Here is a 19637-nt window from a genome sequence, read left to right as displayed (position 1 = left end):
CAAGTCCATGAGACTCCTAATGCAGAGTTCTGATGATGTCACTTCCTTGCTCACTTTAATGACTCCTTGCTGAAGTCAGCATAAAATAAAAACTCCTCAGACTGGCAGCCAAGATCCTCCACGATCTAGCTTTCCAGCTTTATTTCACATTACTCCTCTTAACACATTATGTTCCAGACCAAGTAGAATGCTAGCTACTCCCTGATCTCATTATTCACTCTCAAGCTCCTTTCATGCTTCCATGTTCTCCATGCGTTCCTATCACCCATGTTCTTTCTATATATCTATGTGGGGAAATCTTACTCTTCCTTCAAAGTTCAACTCAGGTGCCATGTTCTCCACAAAGCCTTCCTTCACTGATTCCTCCCCTCAGCTATATCAACACCAAGCTACAAGTGATTTCTCACCTCTCCAATTTTCCTAGGACACTGTCTGAATCGCTCTTCTTTCCCTATCACAATCTGCTTCTTTGTGTATATACCTTGCCCAGATAATAGAATACAAGATCTTTACAGAGGGCAAGGACTCTGGTTTTTCATCTTTCATCCCTAGTCCCTGGTACAGGGCCTTGCACACAATTGGTATTTGGAGAATGAATGAATGAATGAATGAATGCCCTTCCTGCCCATGCTGAAACCATCCAAACCAATCATTTACACGCCTCTGGTGTCAACCAACTTCCTGTGACTCTACTTATCTGACTCTTAACTTATTTATTGTCTACTGCTACCCTATCCTGTTGCTCTACTCACCTATCAGGACTGGGGCATCCATAAAAATGAAGGGGTTGAATTACAAGATATCTAAGGTCTTTTCCACCTTTAAAATCCTATGATGACATGATCTTTTCATTCAGTGAGGAAACCTTTCCAAAGTACCCCTTTTTACCTCAGGGAATCTGGCTAACGTCTGGCCTGCCCCACATCCCACTGGGCCTAAGTAATAACAAAGCCTGGAAAAAAAAAAACCCAAAACAGTCAGCATTCCTTCATAGCAGCATGAGATGAGATATCCTTTTAACTTGAAAATGATATCCACAATTGCTTAATCATTCTTAGTCTCGAAGAATACTAGCGCTGAAATGGGTCTTGAAGATCATCTATTCTAACCCCCTCATTTTATAGAGGGAAAACCTGAGGCTCAGGATGGGAAGTGAATTGTTCAATGTCTTCATGCTGTGAAAGCTCTTTCCTGCCACGTGGACAGTCACTTTTTCTCAGGAAGCATTTATTCTTGGCCCTCATTCTGATATAACTGAGTGAGTATGGGTGCCTCAGCTTACCTGAGGAAGACAAGCTCTTTTAGTGACTACTTCAGGAGCACTAAAGTGCTAAATTGCTATGGCAAAAACATTTGTTTTGTGTTCCTCTGAAAGCTGTAAAGGAAGTCAACAGGAAAAATAGGATGTCTGTTTTATTCCCTCTCCCCACAAAGGGAACATACAAGCTCATTCTCCCCAAGGCAAGCCTGGGTGAAGAGATAAGCTTTGTACCATGCCCTGCAAGGCGACAGGTTCAGACTCTCTCAGACTGATTGGAAAATCAACCAGACTCCAGAGGAATAACAACAAATTCTGGTGTCAACCACATTTTGAAAACCTTTTAATAAAAGTATGTACATATGTGCACAGGCACGGGAGCATATGCGCGCACTCACACAGATACACACACACCCAGTCTTTTAATGAAACATAGCCTAAAGTGACAGGATTTTATGAAGACCAGTCACTCTAGATATTGACAGCAAAAAACAAAACAAAAAAACATTTTAGTGTTGTCTGGTAAGAAACCTTCACTCCAACCTATGTTCCAATGCCTCACTCTGGTAGAGGCTTGGCAAGATTTTCTGTATATGTCATCTACAGACAGCACTTTGCCAAAAGGCTGGCCAACAATTTGGTCATAGTAAATCATAATAACCATCTTAAAAACGTATATAATTGGACTAAGTCATTAGCAGCAGCTGCTGAAGCTCTCAGCCCACAGATGGTCAGGGCATCAGACAACTGGTCAGAAGACTATAGGGGCACCCTTAACTGGCAGGACTTTGCTGCACTGTCCATATGAGATTCCAGGTAGCAATGCCAGGGTGAGGAAGAGGAGCACTAGCACACTTAGAGAGTACAACCTCAGGGGTACAGGGGGTCTGGTCACAGTTCTAGGGCAGAGAAGAGTGCTCATGACCTTTCATAGACCAGGACACAAACCAGGAAAGCAATGACTACAGCTCTCCTTAAAAAATACCACCTTGGAAGAACTGAAAATTTACAGATCCCCAGAACTAGCTCTGCAAATAGCAGCAAGAAAAAAAAATGAACATTGGGGCACTGCCTCCTCCACCTTGGGAGTAGAGCCCAACTTTAACAAAGTTAAAAGTCAGAAGACAAAGAAAACAACAAAGTCAAAACAGCTACATGCAAAGCCTTAAAGAGAAAGTGAATTGGTCTCAGGCCCAAAGGAACTCCTTGAAGAGCTCAAAAAAGATTTGAAAAATCAAATAAGAGAGGTAGAGGAAAAATGGGGGAAAGAAATGAGAGTGATGCAAGAAAATTTTGAAAAAAGACTAAATACCTTGGTAAAGGAAGCACAAAAAATACTTAAGAAAATAACACCATAAAAAAACAGAATAGGCCAAAATAGTAAAAGAGGCACAAAAACCCACTGAAGAGAAGATATCCTTAACAAGAATTGGCCAAATGGGATGTAAAAAATTCACTGAAGAGAACTCCTTAAAAAGAAGAACTGGCCAAACTGAAAAAGAAGTACAAAAGCTCACTGAAGAAAACAATTCCTTAAAAATTAGAACTGGACAAGTGGAAGCTAACAATTCCATGAGACATCAAGAAAAAACGAAACAAAATCAAAAGAATGAAAAAAATAGAAGAAAATGTGAAATGTTTCACTGGAAAAACTGACCTGAAAAACACATTGAGGAGAGATCATTTAAGACTTATTGGACTACTTGAAAAATATTTTTTAAAAAGAAGCTAGATGTAATATTTCAAGAAATTATCAAGGAAAACTGTCCTGATATCCAAGAACCAGAAGATAAAATACAAATACAAATACAATCATCTCCAGAAAGAGATCCCAAAATGAAAACTTCCAGGCGTATTATATCCAAATTCCAGAGCTCCCAGGTCAAGCAGAAAATATTGCAAGCAGCCAGAAAATAACAATTCAAATATTTTGGAGTCAATCAGGATAGCACAAGGTTTGGCAGCTTCTACATTAAAGGATAAGATGGAGTATGATATTCTGGAGAGCCAAGGAGCTAGGATTATAACCAAGAATCACCTGACCAGCAAAATTAAGTATAATCATGGGGGGGGATGAAAATTTCATGAAATTGAGGACTTTCAAGCATTCCTGATTATAAGATGAGAGCTGAATAGAAAATCTGACTTTCAAATACAAGACTCAAGAGAAGCATAAAAAGGTAAACAGAAAAGATAAATCATAAGGGATTCAATAAGGTTAAACTGTTTACATTCCTATATGGGAAGATGATATTTGTAACTCCTAAGAACTTTATCATTATTAGTGTAGTTACAAGCAGTATACATAGACAGACGGCATGGGTGTGAAGTGATTGTGATGGGATGATATCCAAAAAATTCAAATTAAGGAGTGAGAACGAGGGACGCATTGGGACACAGGGAAGGGAAAGGTAGAATGGGGTAAATTCTCTCACATAAAAGAGGCACAAAAGAACATTCACAGTGGGAGAGGAGGTAGACAATGCTTGAACCTTATTCTCATTGGAAATGGCTCAAAGAGGGAATAACATACACAACTCAGTTGGGTATAGAAATCTATCTTACCCTACAAGAAAGTAGGAGGAGAAGGGGCTTAGAGAAAGGGGGTGGGGGTTGAATTGATAGAAGGGAGGGTGGATTGGGAAAGGAGGTGGTCAGAAGCAAAACACTTCTGAGAAGGGACAGGGTGAAAGGAGAGAGAGAAAGAAAAGGATAAACAGGGAAAATGGGATCGAGGGAAATACAAAGTAATAACTGGAAAAAATTTTCACAGCAAGTTTCTCTGATAAAGGTCTCATTTCTCAAATATATAGAGAACTGAGTCAAATTTATAGGCATACATGTCATTCCCCAACTGATAAATGGTCAAAGGATATGAACAAGTAGTTTCAGAGGAAGAAATCAAAATTATCTATAGTCATAGAAAAAATATTCTAAATCACTATTGATTAGAGAAATGCAAATCAAAACAACTCTGAGGTGCCACCTCACACCTATCAGATTGGTTAATATGAAATAATATGATAGAAAGGGAAAATGACAAATGTTGGAGGAAATGTGGGAAAATTGGGATACTAAAGCATTGTTGGTAGTTTTGTGAACTTATCCAACCATTCTGGGGAACAATTTGGAACTATGCCCAAAGGGCAATTAAACCGTGCATACCCTTTGACCCAGCAATACCACTACTAGGTCTATACCCGAAAGAGATTAAAAAAAAAAAGACCTATCTGTACAAAAATATTTCTAGCAGCTCTTTTTGTGATGTCAAAGAAATGGAAATTATGAGGATGTCTATCAATTAGGGAATGACTGAACAAGTTGTGGTATATGATTGTGATGGAAGACTACTATGCTATAAGAAATGATAAGCAGGATTCTTTCAGAAAAACCTGGAAAGACTTAAATGAATTGATGCAAAATGAAGTAAGCAGAACCAGGAGAAGAGTGTACACAGTAACAACACTGTATAATAATTAACTATGAATGACTTAGCTGTTCTCAGCAATACAATGATACAATGCAATTCCAAAGGACATACGATAAAAAAAAATGCTACCCACTTCCAGAGAAAGAACTAATAGAATCTGAGTGCAAATTGAAGCACATTTTTTTAAACTTTATTTTTCTTAGGTTTTCTTTAGGGGAAGGGGGGGGGGTCTGTTTTTTCTTTCACAACATGACTAATATGGAAATGTTTTCATGACTGCACATGTATAGTCTATATCAAATTGCTTGCCTTCTCAATGAGAGAGGAAGGGAGGGAAAAAGAATTTGGAACTCAAAATTTAAAAAAATGAATGTTAAAAAAAATTTACATGCAATTGGGAAAAAATAAAATACCAAACAAAAAGAACTGTCTAAAAAAAGTATACAATCGAGGCAGTTAGGTGGAGCAGTGGATAAAGCACAGACCCTGGAGTCAGGAGGACCCGAGTTCAAATCCAGCCTCAGAAACATGATATTCACTAGCTGTGTGACTCTGAGCAAGTCACTTAACCCTGATTGCCTCACCCCCCCCAAAAAAAAGTATACAATCTGCACCCATGAATGGAGGACCTAGACACCAATCACTCCAGGGATCCTTGAAGTGCTCAAGTCTGAAAAGGCTCAGGAGGAATCAAATCTACTTGGGGGATAAAATATTTCAATCACTGAAATTTTCTACATATATGTATATATACACACACACATACAAACAAGTTCTGATTTATTTCATAAAAAGCCAAAGAATTTATACAGTGAAGGTCTTATACAGTGAACTCATAAAGTGCAGCAACTTTTCCAGGTAGGTCTTATAGAAAATGATGCTTATCATTACTTGCATCTATCTTGTCCTCCATTTCCACAGAATTACTATAAATCTCTTAATAAATATCATTACCATAAGTCTTTCTCTGTCCTTTCCAATCCATTCTAAATACTTCTGCCAATGTAATCCTATAACACTTCTTGAACAACACTTCCCACCCATTCTCTTCAAAGAACTTCAAAAACTCCTTATCAACAGATGAAATGCAACCACTATATTATGGCATTCAAGGCCCTGCAAAATCTGGTTCTATTTGCTTCTTTAATCTTCTCTATTCCCTTACACCAAACCTTCACTCCAGTATATATGATCTACTCACCATATTCCAGGCATGTCACATACATTCCCACCTTCATTGCTATTCATGCTGTTCTCTCAGCTTGGCTAAGTCGTATTCTGTAAGTCTCCTATGGAACTCAGCACAGTTTACCTCAGGTAAGTGGAGGAAAGCTACAGTACAGCAAGCTACACGTGTTTTTAGAAAGTCATCTAACCAGGTGGTTGTTTTACTAAATGTTTTCCTTTGTTACAATGAGAGCAAAGGTATGTGGGAAAGCAAGTGTTGTAAAAAAAAAAAAGTCTAAAAAAAACCTTTTTAATAGAGAAAGGTCTTTTTGATTCTAAAAAACTGAGATCATCTACATTTTATTAAGGGGATGTACCATCTGTGCCACCGGAAAAGAATAGGAGGAAGACAACATAAAGCTACCATACTTAAAAAGCTAGCAGGGATGTTAGTCATCTAGCCTGACCCTCTTGTTTTACAGAGGGAAGACCTGAGGCCCAGAGTGGGTCTCTTCTACTGTACCATAAAGCCTCAACAATCAGAAAGAAGAAGCTATGGCTGGCTGTGTCCACATTTCATGTCCCACCCTCACAAGCAGTCAAAGCAAACTCAATCACACAGTCCCAACACTCCTTAGCTTTATTTTTTTGACTACTTGGATACAGAACTTAGGGATATAACTGCAAAACCACTGTCAGTGATCTCTGAGGCATCATAGGATTTTCAGAAAGGGATAAAGTATAGATTCTACAAATTATCAAACAGTATGCTTAATGTTGAGTCTTAGAAATAGATGTAAATTGATTATTAAATAGATGGTTCATGAGTACTTATAAAGGGAAGCAGTGATAACTATAAGACAGCATGTGTTCAATAACAGAAATTAAAGACACACTAGCCAAGTTTCCTTTTATAACAATAAACAGGCAGCTAGATGGATAGTGGATAGAGTGCTGAACTTGGAGTCAAAAAGACCTGAGTTCAAATGTTGCCTCAGACACTTATTACCTATGAGATCTTGGTCAAGTCAGTTAACTTCTTTCAGCCTTCAATTTCCTCATCTGTAAAATGAGGATAATAATAGCACCCACTGCATAGGGCTGTGGTGAAGCTCAAATGAGACAATATATGCAAAACATTTTACCAACTTTAAAACATTATATAAATGTTGGCTATTATTATGTTATTAAATTGGTATATTAGAGAAATGCTCTAGATATAGCATACTTGGATTTCAATGCATGTGACAAAGTCTCTCATGATATCCCTGTGCAGAAGATGTAAGCTCAATAAGAAAAAAGGCATTTGTGTTTTTGTATCCCTAGCATTTAGCACATTATGTTACACATATGAATTTAATAAAAGTTTGTTGATCTGCTTATTGGAAAACAGAGATACACAATTAAGTAAATTTGAAATGGTTAAATAAGTAGACCCAAAGAGTAGTGCTAAATGAACCAACGTCCACCTAGCCAGAAATCCACCTAGTATAGTGCCACAAGGGATCTGTCCCTGGCCCTATTCTGTTCAACAATTTTATCCATGATCTAGCTCTAAGGTATAAATAGCATGTTTATTAACTTTGCAAGTGACACAAATCTAGAAGCAATAGTTAATATATTAGCTGATAAAAAGATCAATAGGTTGAAATGATGGTTAAATCTATTAGGATGAAATAGAAGACAGGTAAATGAAAAGTCATGGACTTGGATTCAGAAGTCAAAGTAGAAATACCAGATGGGGATACAAAAAAAAAAAAGATAGAGGGGGACAGTGTTCGATGGACTCAAAATGAGTAAACAGTTCAACATTGCAACCAAAAAAAATTAATATAATTCCAGACCACATTTATTAAGAGAAGTACAATGTCTAGAATAAGGCAAGTGATAATCTCTCTATACTAGGCTGCAGTCACACCGTATCTACAGTACCGAGTTCAGCTAGGAACACATTTGAGAAAGAATATTGGATGTGCTCCAGCTTGTCAAAGGAAGGTCATCAAGATGGTGTGGGTACTGGAAGTCATGCCATATAACAGTTTCTTGGGGGAAACTGGCGGTGCTGAGCCTAAAGACAAGCCTTAAAAACATCATTTCTGTCTGCAAATATTTGAAGGGTTGTCATGTGGAAAAAGGATCAGAATCATTCTATTCAACCCCAGAAAGCAAAACAAAGAACAATGTGTGGAAGCTACAAGGAAGCAAAATTTAGAAGAACTTCCTAATGATTAGAGCTGTCTAAAAAATGGAAGAGGCTGCCTCAATTCTCAGAGGGTAGAAGTTTTCCGGCAGAGAGGATGATGCCTTGTCAGGGATGTTGTAGGAAGGATTCATGGGTCAGATAGAAGTGAGACTACATGACCTCCAACATTCCTTCCAACAGAGATTCTTTATCATTTGAAGTACTCACAGTAATTAATCTCTTCCGTGGTGGCCTGCCATATTTAATGGCTCTCTAGCTTGTACTGCCAGCAAAGAATTGCCTAGTTTTCATCTAAACACTTCTGGACAAGCAGAAGTAAATCCCTTGTTTCTCTATTTAACAATCTCTCATCTTCTCATCAGGATAAGAAGGTGATGGTGGAAAATTGGGCACAGAAAACATGAAAGGAAGATTTGATGGAAAACAAGAAAGAAGTGAGTCAAGGACCTGGGCAATTCCCTAACATTGAGGGAACAGTGGAGCCTTTGAAAAACTTCATTAAAGTAATGACTCCTATTAAGAAAAATAAACTCAAAATAGGTTCAATATGAATGTATATGTAGAGCCTATATCAAATTGCATGCCGTCTTGGGGTGGGGGGAGGGGAGAGATGGGGAGAAAATTTGGAACTCAAAATCTTATGGAAATGAATGTTGAAAACTAAAAATAAATTAATTAATTTTAAAAAAAAAGAAAAAGAAACTACTGAATTCCAATTCCATCAACATGAATCTTTCTTCTCTACTTTTAAAAATTTTGGAAATTAACTCAGTGCATACAGCTATTTTTATTTCTCATATGAAATTATCCTTCTGGTTTAGAAATAAATGTATAAATTTCTTCCATTTGAGGAAATGGGAAAGAGAAGATTTTTAAAAAGGAGCAGTCTTAGCAGAAAAACAATCTGTATAATTGAGTGCTTAGGACATATGGAAAGAGAACTAAGGAAAAGGAACAAGCACTTATTAAGCACTGTGCAAAGAGCTTTACAAATATCAACTATTTGATCATAACATTTTCAAATCACAGTTTTGAGAAGGTAACCAATAGATTTAAATAGTTTGTACAAATAATTAATGAACAAAAGACTCTATATTAAAGACAGATAAAATTTACAAGGAATTTGTTCAATGGTTTTCTATTTAAACTATTAATTTAATCAAGAAACTACAAACCTAATAAGACAGAAAAATAAAGACTTGGAAATATGTTGCAGGATCAAATAACCTTGTTTTAAGCTGGGGGTGAGGCCAGTTGAAAGCTAGCTACTATAATATTCACAAAACAAGCCCGTTTCATCTTATTTCACAGCTCAGCTACATAGAGATGGAAACAAATTAAACACAGAAAAACAACTGACTGACACAGTCTTCAATGTACTAAGTTATGAGATGAAAGTCCCCCAGGAGTGGAACAATTTAAAGGTCTCATCCACTTTTCTCTATGTTTAATGAACCACCCGATACTAACAGCAGGAGTTTTGTGACAAGTGAAGCAGCTTTTTATTAAAATTCTTATATTAATGCAGTCTTATCACATTATATCCTACAATTTGTCTGACCAAAGGTTAACAAGGCTCCTGGACTAATGAGGCGATGTGAGTTAAAAACATTCCAGGGTACAAATCAGTTTTCCCAATTAATGGCTTTAGGAACTACTGCAAAGAAAATACATTCCTTTCTCAGAAAAGGTATATTTCACTACATTTTTTAAATCAACACAATACAACTTTGGAAGCAATGCACTGAGATTTTAGTTAAAAGGAAAAGGGTAGGAAGACTCAAAAATCGAGCAGACTGGCATTATTAGCATAATTAGAGGGACAAGGATAGATGAAACCTTTAGTTAATGAGAATCAGGACACATAAGCAAGTCTGCCTCAGTTTATATTATTATAGCATTCCAGAAAAGCTGAATATAGATCAAATTTCTGTAAATTATATCTTTCTTTTAACTTAAATCCCTAACTCAAAGATATTTTGTTTTCACTTCTCATTGATCTCTAATACCATGGGATTTTAGCACTTTATTTTTTGTTTGCAAGTTAAAAAAAAAGTCACTTCAAAAAATTAAAAAATCAAGTATATTATAGGCCATTTCATTGTTCACTTTAATAATCCTCAAATTAAAAAAAAAAAAAGGAAAATACATTCAATCTGACACTCAAAAAATATATTGTACAATGATCAACTGTAAATGACTTAGCTATTCTTAGTAATACAATGATCTAAGACAATTCCAAAGGACTTAAGATGAAAACATGCTATCCACCTCCAGAGAAAGAACTGGTGAACTGAAAGGTATGAAAGTGAATGCAGATTTAAGCATACTTTTTTAAACTTTAATTTACTTGGGGGTTTTTTTGTCTATTTTCTTTCATAATATGACTAATTTGGAAATGTGTTTTGCATGACTGAACACATATAACCTATATCAAATTGCCTGTCTTCTCAAGGAGAGGGAAAAGGAGAGAGGGAGAGATTTTAGAACTCAAAATTTTTCAAAATGAACATTAAAAAATTGTTTTTACATGTAATTAGAAAAAAATAAAATAGTAACAACAACAACAAAAACTACCTGATTAAAAAATGTATACAACAGCATTGGAAACAAATGAAGTATACAAGATGAGTTGTGGTCTCCAAAATTGAAAGAGAACAAGGAAAAAGAATAAGTGAAAGGTAGCATGGTTTTATATGCCAAGTGTGAAGCTTGGGCAGAGTTCAAATATATATATATGAAGATATAAAAAAATTACTGAGGCCATTAGTTGGTGACACTATGCCACTCCTCAATCTATGCATCACTCTCCTTTTTCTGTTTCCTAAAATCACAGTATTCAGAGCTGGAATGAATTTTTAAAATCTAGTCTAACCCTTTCATTTTACAACTGAGAATACCTAGAAAAGGCATCGACACACCTAAGTGGCTTAGTGCATGTACAGAGCACTAGATTTGGAGGCAGAGAGACCTAAACTGAATCATGCTTCAGATACTCACTAGCTGTGTATCCTTGGGTAGGTCACTTTAACCCACTCAGTCTCAGTTTCCTCATTTGTAAAATGGTGGTAACAACAGGCATATCAAGTATTTATCAAACTGAAAAAAATGACATCACCACCAGAAGTGACCTAGCAAATTAATCTTTTTTCAGACTCTAGTACTCAAAGTTGAAATGACAACTTAATAAATATATTTCTGTGATAGTTTTTAGACAAATCATATTGGATGGATTCAATTAAAAAGTGTCTTATAAATGTTAAGTAGCACCTTCATCATTTACCTTTCAATTTATACTATAGAAGTCATTCTTCTCAGTCCATTACTCATATTACTGCTTCTTGAATTAGTCCGTTCCTTGGGGAATGAAGGGGTATGATTGAATTGAAAGAATTAATCTGGAGTAAGAATTAATGGCTTCATTCTGAAAATGTGATAGATGCCCTGGAGTGTGGCTAGGAACTTCCTTTCTTTTGCTTAGTTAAAGGATTATTTTTAAAATGTGATGAAGGGGTTTTTTTTAAATAAAATCTCCTTTCTAAGATTCATCCCTGTTGGAAAAAATTTACTTAAGATTTAACTTAAACTTAAAACATACTTGGAGAAATAAAGTACAATACAAAATTTTAAGCTAGTAGTTGGATAAAAAAAAATTCCAATATTACCTAATGCAGAAAATATATAGTAAGTAACAGATCCCTAGCATTCAGCACAGTGACTGGCACATAGCAGGTGCTTAATGAACACTCATTGATCAACTGATTGTTATTTACCAGCCAACCTACTAACAAGCTTTTTACAATGTACAAAATTCTCTCAAGTTCAACAGAGCAACATGCCAGTAACAGGGTTTGAAAGCACCAGGTAACCACCACTGCACATAGTACAGAGGAGTCAACTTCATCCTGAAACTGTTTACATGTTAAAGCACTGAGTCAGGGTACTAGATTGATTGGACAGAGATGACATAGTATAGTGCAAGAACACTGGGCCTGCAGTCTAAAGACCTGGGTTAGAACCACCAGTCAGACACTTACTAGAGGCAGATGGCGGCAAGGCAGATAAAGCACTGGATCTGGGGTCAAGAAGAACTGAGTTTAAATCTGGCCTTAGATTCTCTCTAGCTACGTGACTCTGGGCAAGTCATTTAATCTCTGTTTCAGTTTCCTCATTCTGTAAAATGGGGAAATAGCAGGTACCTAGACCCCAGGGTTTTTGTGAGGATCAAATGAGATAACATATGTAAAGTATTTTGTATCCCCAAAAGTCCTATATAAATGCTAATTAGCACCAGCTGGAAGATTTTGGCTAAGTCTATTACCAGCCAACCTACTAACCTCTCTAGGCTTCAACCTGCTATATCTACTTCACTGGGCTGTTATGAGGAAAGTGCTTCATATTTCTTAAAATGCTATAAATATGAGCTATTATTATTATTATTACACATCAGTAACATACTTGCATTGCTGCCCAAAATTCTAACAGTAGCATCAAGGGTTTAAATAAAGACCCTTGGTGTTGAAACATGGATATTAAATATGCCAAGATCAATGCAGAATCTGGGGAAAGAATGACTAGAGAGTACACTTGGGCTCTATGCTCCCCCAAACACTCTAGGCTCAGTGGAATGCCCAAAAGTTAAGAAACGGCAACAATAATCTTCCTCTATGGCACTGCTAACACCAGTAGACATAGTCTATGACATTGTGCTTTGTTTTTTTCCTATTTCAAAAGGAGTTAAGCATATTGTCTAAATGTTTGCCTTTCCTGCATCTATCTATTTGACAAAATGACACTGGCTTCCATTCTGTAGGCACTTAACCTATAGATATTTTAGCCACCTAGAAAGTCAGCTTATGGCTAAGGTCTCTACCTTGATAAGATTTTATTCCCAATCATTTTGCTCTGACCAAAACAGTTGTTTTGTTTGAAGAGCAAAGGAATCTACACTTTGGAGCATCTGAACTTATTCCTTAAAAACAAATCTCATTAGTCCGAACTCCTCCTTGTGAACAACTTCATCAGTCTTCTAATCTGTTCCCCTTTGCTCTACACAAAGTCTAGAAAAGAATAAACATAAATTTACCTGTAACTCACCAGTTACTAAAATGCTAAAGGTTAAATGGCCACTCATAATTTGTCTGAAAGCTAAATACTAACTGTATATAACTTGTATATAAAATACAGAATTGCTTTAAGTATGGTGCTGACTGTAATATTATTACCAGGGTTCAAAACATTGCACTGTTAGTTATTGAAATCAGACTGCTAGAATTCTCCTGTCCCTTGGACTTCAACAAACAGCCTGCAGCATGGATTATCTGTCTGTTGCTTGGCAACCTGAGGAAAGGCTAAAGTAGAGCTCACAAGCACTAAGTACTAAAAAGGGAGATGGAGGAGAGGAAAATGGGTCCCGGCAAGGAAAAATAGGTGGTCCTAGTGAAGAAGTAAATAAGAAATAACTTTGAAGACAGAAAATGTTTTATCCAAATATTTCAAAGCAGCAGCTAAAGGACAATAATATCTTATTTATCTAATAACATTTGAAAATGAGCTATATTATTCAAGTTAATTTTCTAGATAAAAGAAGCTTACACCTTTCAGTCAAAACTTTGGGTTTTTTTATAGAACTCTAAGACACATGTTATACTTGGTCTGCTGTCTCAAACTGAGAGTTATAATATGATATAACCTTTTCTGATGACTCACAGTATTTGTCATATAGACATCTCATAATAAAGTGATCTACCTTGTAATAAAGTGATCAATCTACAAGCATTTATTAATTGTCTAATGTGTCAGGCCAGCTACAAACACAAAGAATGAAACAATCCCTACTTGAAAGGAACTTACATTCTAACAGTGAAAACAACAGGCATATAAAGTATTGTTTGTGCTCACTTCACATCTCTGGTCGAGGTTTTCTTTTTCCTCCCTTGGTGTTAAACTGTCAGCTACATCTCTTCATTGTCTCTAATAACAGATTTAACCACGCTTCAATTTGTTTTGTCTAATCTATTGTGAATTAGGGAATGATAAAACCCAGAGTTTATAAAGCCTCTGAAAATAATGTGCATGGGCTTTATTACAGCTATTGCCCTTTGTCAGAGTTTGTGACTGTGTTATATAGAAAGCTGTGTGTGGCTCCTAGATGCCTAACCACCAGAGAGGGAGTTTACTCCCTCTAGGAATAATTCTGACAGAACTCATGTAAATAGTCGTACTCCTCAGTGTCACCTATATCATGGGCTTCCCATCGCTTGCAGCTAGCTGGCCCCTGGTTATGGATGTTGCAGAGAAGCCTAGCCGATTTCTGAGGTCTCTCTCAGCTCTAATTCTCTGATCCCAAGGGCTCACTGCTAGAATGCAGCAGGGAGTTGCTAAGTTACAAGAATAGCCACTTCAAGTCCATCTCTCTTACCTTTGCACTTCCTAATAAGCCCAGAGAAATGGCAACTCGAACTCGCAGATCAGGTCTGTCCTTTGGCCATACATACGAAAGCATTACTTTTAGGATTTTTTGGGTATCTACATCTTTTAGCTGTTTAAAGGAAAAAAAAAACAAAAAGAAATATTAAGATGTAACTTCAAATGTAAATATGCTTTAATATTTGAAATATTTGCACAAATATTAGGTAATTTAAGGGGAACAACACTATATCACTTATTCTGAATCTAAATCCAGTATTTTTCAAAATACCAAAACAATTTTAGGAAACGTAAAGCTATTCCAAAACATTTTTTAAGCTCAAGGATTTCTCTTAATTTTAAAAACTGAAATACAAATCTCAGATCCTAACCTATTCTAGAGAAGCTCAGAAGGGAAGGAGATTATCTTCATTAAATCATCAGAAAATCATAGAAAAATGTCTCCACCTTAAAGCTTATAGTCAGAAATATTATACTTTTGTAGTTATTTTTTAAATTTTCTTTTTATTTTCAATTAAAAATTCTCTCCTTCCCCTCTAACTTACCATCCATTGAGATGGTAAGAAATACGATATCTATTATATATATGAAGGCATACAAAATATATTTCCATATTAGCTGTCATCCTCCACCCCTCCCAAAAAAAGAAAGAAAAAAATATTCTTCAATCTGTATTCCAAGTCCATCGGTTCTCTGTCGGAGATGAATAGCATTTTTCATCATGAGTCCTTTTAATTTATTTCATATTGTCATTTAGAATACTTCAAGGTCCTAAGTCACTTCTCACAATTCAGCAGCATTAGGACCTAATACTGGCTAAACAGAGCCAAGTAACTGTGTAAAACTAAACATCTTCAACAACACAGCCTGCCAGCTGCACTCGTCAACCCTGACCTTAATCCAATTTGCTTCTTTAAACTCAAATTTTCATCACCTTTTCCTCACCAGCCCCAATAACCTCAACAAATCACTTTATTTTACTTTAAAGTATATGAGCATAAATGAAAACAATCAAAGACACATAAACTGGATATACTAAAATTGGGGTGGAAGGAGGGAACATACTAGTATGTATTAAAGCAATGACTAAAGCTATCTTTCAGGAAAAGGTGATAAAAGTTACTTGATTTCAATCAGTTTTTTTCCATTAAGAAGAGAAAAATATGTACTACATAAAAGAAACTCATAAATTGCACATAGCCATTTTCTGCTTGTAGTTTCACAAACTATATTCAGAGTCTATTTTTGTCAGTTTGCTGAGTATAGACTGCCATAAATAAGATCAATGTCACACTGTATTGAAAACAGAAGAAACTACAGTCTACTGCTGCTTTAAAACCTTATGGCAGCATTAATATTAAATACTGAAATTATGTTAAACAAAATTAAACCAAAAATATGTGTGTGTACACATACAAACACAGGTACATTTAAGAGATACATAAGAACTCTAATAAGTAGGTAGCTGTTTCTTGGTAAATAGAAGGGAACTATAATTTTAAAATTCATTTTTCCAACCATACTATTACTAAATGAGTATCATTTTGGTGCATTTAGAACACAGACAGGGACATTTCAATTGCTTAAGCATTTCCTGAGTATTGTAAGCCTTATTTTTCTTGATGAATCAACAACAAAAAGCCGCTGCCCTGCAGGGCTACGGGAAGCTCTCTCTCTTGTCAGGATCTCCTACAATATACACCAATAAGGACACAGAGATCTTATGGCTAAAAGCAAGAAAATTATTCTAGTTGGGTTAATTGTGCATAAAATGTCACCACTTCATTTAACAAAATGGGTTCCAAAGTTGTGTAATTACGCATTATGAATCCATTAAGCTATAAAGTACATGACTTCAGTTCTAGTTTAGGTAAAGTACAAAGTTTGAAAAAAAATAATTTCTCCTTTTTAAGCTAAGGCCAACTCTAAATCCAATAAATGAATGGAGGGCATTTTTAAAAAAAATTCATATTCTACACTCCCACCTTCTTTTATACATACATACATACATACATACATACGTACATACATACATACATACATACATAGCTCAGGAAATCTATAAAAGGAGAAAGATGAAGAAAGGGAAACTAAGACTTTTTTTTTTTAAAGATATGGCTTTTGATAGGCACTTTGAGAGACTAAAGGATATGGTTTGGGGACTTTTTCTTTAAAGAATTCCACAGCAATTTCTCTGATGCACAAAAATAAAATTGGTGGAATAAACTGAAACCACCACAGTTAATTCCTTGGCCTTGTACATCCAAGAGAATACTAAAGAAATCCAAAAATGGGGGGTGGGGGGGAGTAAACCATTAATATATATATATATATATACACATACACATATATATATATATATATGTATGTATGTATAGGTAAAAAAACTCTCATTTGACTCTCACAACAACACTGGGAGGCAGGTGGTATTATACGCAATTTATTGGGACAGAGGTTAAGTGACTTGCCCAAGGTCACACAGCTAATATGAGTCTGAGTTAGGAGTTGAACTCAGGTCTCCCTAACTCCAAATACAGCACCATGCCACCTATCTGCCTCTAGAAAAGAAAAAAGCAACAAGTCTAAGACTAAATTAGATATCACTGTCTAATCAGCTCATTTTTTTCAGTTCAAACTAACTAGAAAGCAAAAATAGAAAATGGGTCATTTTCAGATTGAATTCTTAAAAATAAAAATAGAGGAAAGGGAAAAGTGGTCAAAGGTAGTGGCAAGAAACTGGATTCTTTGCAAAACAATGAGTAGGCTGGAGGAGCTCTTAATCGTTTGCTTTTAACTTAGCCTACTAGTAGAAGGCTAGGTAATTTCTAAGTAATTCTGCTAAAATCTGCCTTGAGGGCAGGGATTGTCACCTTTGTATTAGTATAACCACTGTATAACACAGTAACAGGCACAAGGTAGGCCTAAATACATCATCATGTTTGTCGACTGATTTATATGTAAGCAAGGAAGTGAGCAACAGGCATTTATCAATCAACTACTATGTGCCAAGCATGTGCTAATAAGAACTGACGATACCAAAAGAGGCAAAAAGACAGTCCCTGCTCTGGAGGAGCTGACATTCAAATGGGGGAGACATGAAACATACAGCATGAATTGGAGGTAATCTCAGAGAGAAATCACTAGCATTAGAAGGACTGAGAAAGGCTTCTTGTAGAAAGTGTGATCTTAGCTGAGACTGAAAGAAGCCAGAGAAGCCAGATGAAGAGGGAGAATATTCCAAGGATGAGGGACAACCAGGAAATATATGTGGAGTAAGGAGATAGAGTGAATTATGAGAGAAACAGAAAGGAGACCAATGTCACTAGACTGTAGAATAAATTGATGGAGGAAGGTGTAAGATTAGAAAAGCAAAAAAGAGGCCAGGGTATGAAGGGCTTTAATAACCAAATAGAGGATTTTATGTTTTATTCTAGAGGTGATGGGGGCCAATGGAGTCTACTGAATAGGAGAATGATATGGTCAGACCCATACTTTAGCAAGATAAATTCAAAAGCCGAGTGGAGTGGGAAGGTTATTGCAATAGTCAGGTGTGAAGTGATAGGGGCCTGCAGAAGTGTGGTTTCTGTGTCAGAGGAGAGAAGGGGGCTTATATGAGAGATACTATCAAGGTAGAATGAACAGGACTTGGAAACATTACGTGGGGGAGAAGTCTAGGGTGACATTGAGGTTGTGAGCTCAGATGACTGGGAAGAGAAGTTAGGAAGAGAGGAAGGTTTTAAGAGAAAAGTAATGAGTTCAGCTGTGGATGTGTTGAGTTTAAGATGTCTATGAGATATTCAAAAGGCAGCTGGAGATGTGATATTGAAGGTCAGAACAGAGGCTAAGGCTGGATAAATAGATCTCAGAATGATATGAATAGAGAGAATAACTGAATCCATGGGAACTGGTGAACCGTGGGAGACACCCCCAGTTAGTGGGCAGGATTCGGATGAAGATTCAGCAAAGAATACTGAGGAGGAGCAGTCAGAAGGAGGAGAATCAGGACAGGGGAATGTTGTGAAAACCTAGAGGAGAGTAGCGAGATGAAGAGAGTGGCAAAAGCTGAAGTCAGGAAGGATATGGATTGAGAAAAAAGTCATTAGATTTGACAATTAAGAGATTAATGGTAACTTTGGAGAAAGTAGTTTCAGTTAAATGATGAGGCAGGAGCCAGATTACAAAGAGTTAAGAAGAGAGAGAGAAGAAAGGAAGCGGAGGTAACAATTAACCTTAACAAGGCGTTTAGCTACAAAAGGGAGAAGAGATAAAAGATGATAGCCAGAAAGGATGGATGGATTCAGTGAAGTCTTTTAAGAAAGGGGGAATGTAAATTAGCCTGAGAGTCTTTGAATTTCCCATTCTATATGTTGGGGGAGATTACTTTTTTTAAAGTTAGAAAAAAACCTACAATATTGATGACTATATTAATTAAGAGATTATGTAATCCGACTACCCCACTCTGTAAAAATAGACACTAAAATGTTTTCATGAACAGACTTGCAAAAGAACGGAACTATCCTTGCCATCCTGTTGACACAGATACAATCACAACAGGATCTCTATAGGCACCTATTTTTTGTTGTTCTTGTTGCAGCTAAATGGCTTTAAATTTCAAAACTAGCTGGAACTGACACTTTAAGCATCATTATCAGCTGAAAGAAAAGCTGGCAGGCACCACGTTAAATTGTGGAACAGAAACAGAATGTCAAGTTCTAACCCTAATTCCATCGTGTTTACATGAAGAATAAATTGATAAGAATAGTCTTAACTATATGTTGCTATTAAAGCATCTTAACTATATGGTGCTATCATTTGCTAGCTTTAATCATAAAGAACTCAGAATTTCAATTCAATTCAACAAACATTTGTCAAGCACTGACCATGGACAGGTTATACAAGTACAAATGAGACAGGTCCCTGACCTTAAAGAGCCTACAAGGTAAAGGAAGCTAAGGCACGTACATAAAGAACTACACTACAAGGCTGAACTTAAAGGGCTTGCTTCAAGAGTCAGCTCAAGGTGCTACCTTTTTGATTCCCCAGACTGCCAGCGCCTTGCCCTCTGCTTTGTCCTTATCTTGTATATATCCAATATGTGGACTTTGTATATAGCTACACACAAGTATATATCCTCCCACTTTTTCTTTGTA

At 36.3% G+C, this 19637-nt stretch overlaps 1 protein-coding gene across 4 annotated transcripts in view; it reads right to left on the bottom strand.

Annotated features, from left to right (window-relative positions):
- Window positions 1–19637, bottom strand: part of ABCB7 (ATP binding cassette subfamily B member 7) — a 120658-nt gene that overhangs the window by 37339 nt on the left and 63682 nt on the right. For all 4 annotated transcript variants that reach the window (XR_013483680.1, XR_013483679.1, XR_002320349.2 and 1 more), the window contains exon 4: window positions 14480–14599. Coding sequence is in view for 1 of the 4 variants with exons in the window: in XM_020964519.2 (XP_020820178.1) it covers window positions 14480–14599 (120 nt within the window). In the remaining 3 variants the exon portion in view is untranslated. The remainder of the gene's footprint in view (window positions 1–14479; window positions 14600–19637) is intronic.

This window comes from Phascolarctos cinereus, unplaced genomic scaffold, assembly GCF_003287225.1.
Source record: "Phascolarctos cinereus isolate Bilbo 61053 unplaced genomic scaffold, phaCin_HiC Scaffold_8;HRSCAF=390, whole genome shotgun sequence".
Classification (NCBI taxonomy): Eukaryota; Metazoa; Chordata; class Mammalia; order Diprotodontia; family Phascolarctidae; genus Phascolarctos; species Phascolarctos cinereus.
The sequence above is the reverse complement of the archived record's forward strand: the minus strand, read 5'-3'. Positions and strand labels throughout refer to the sequence as shown.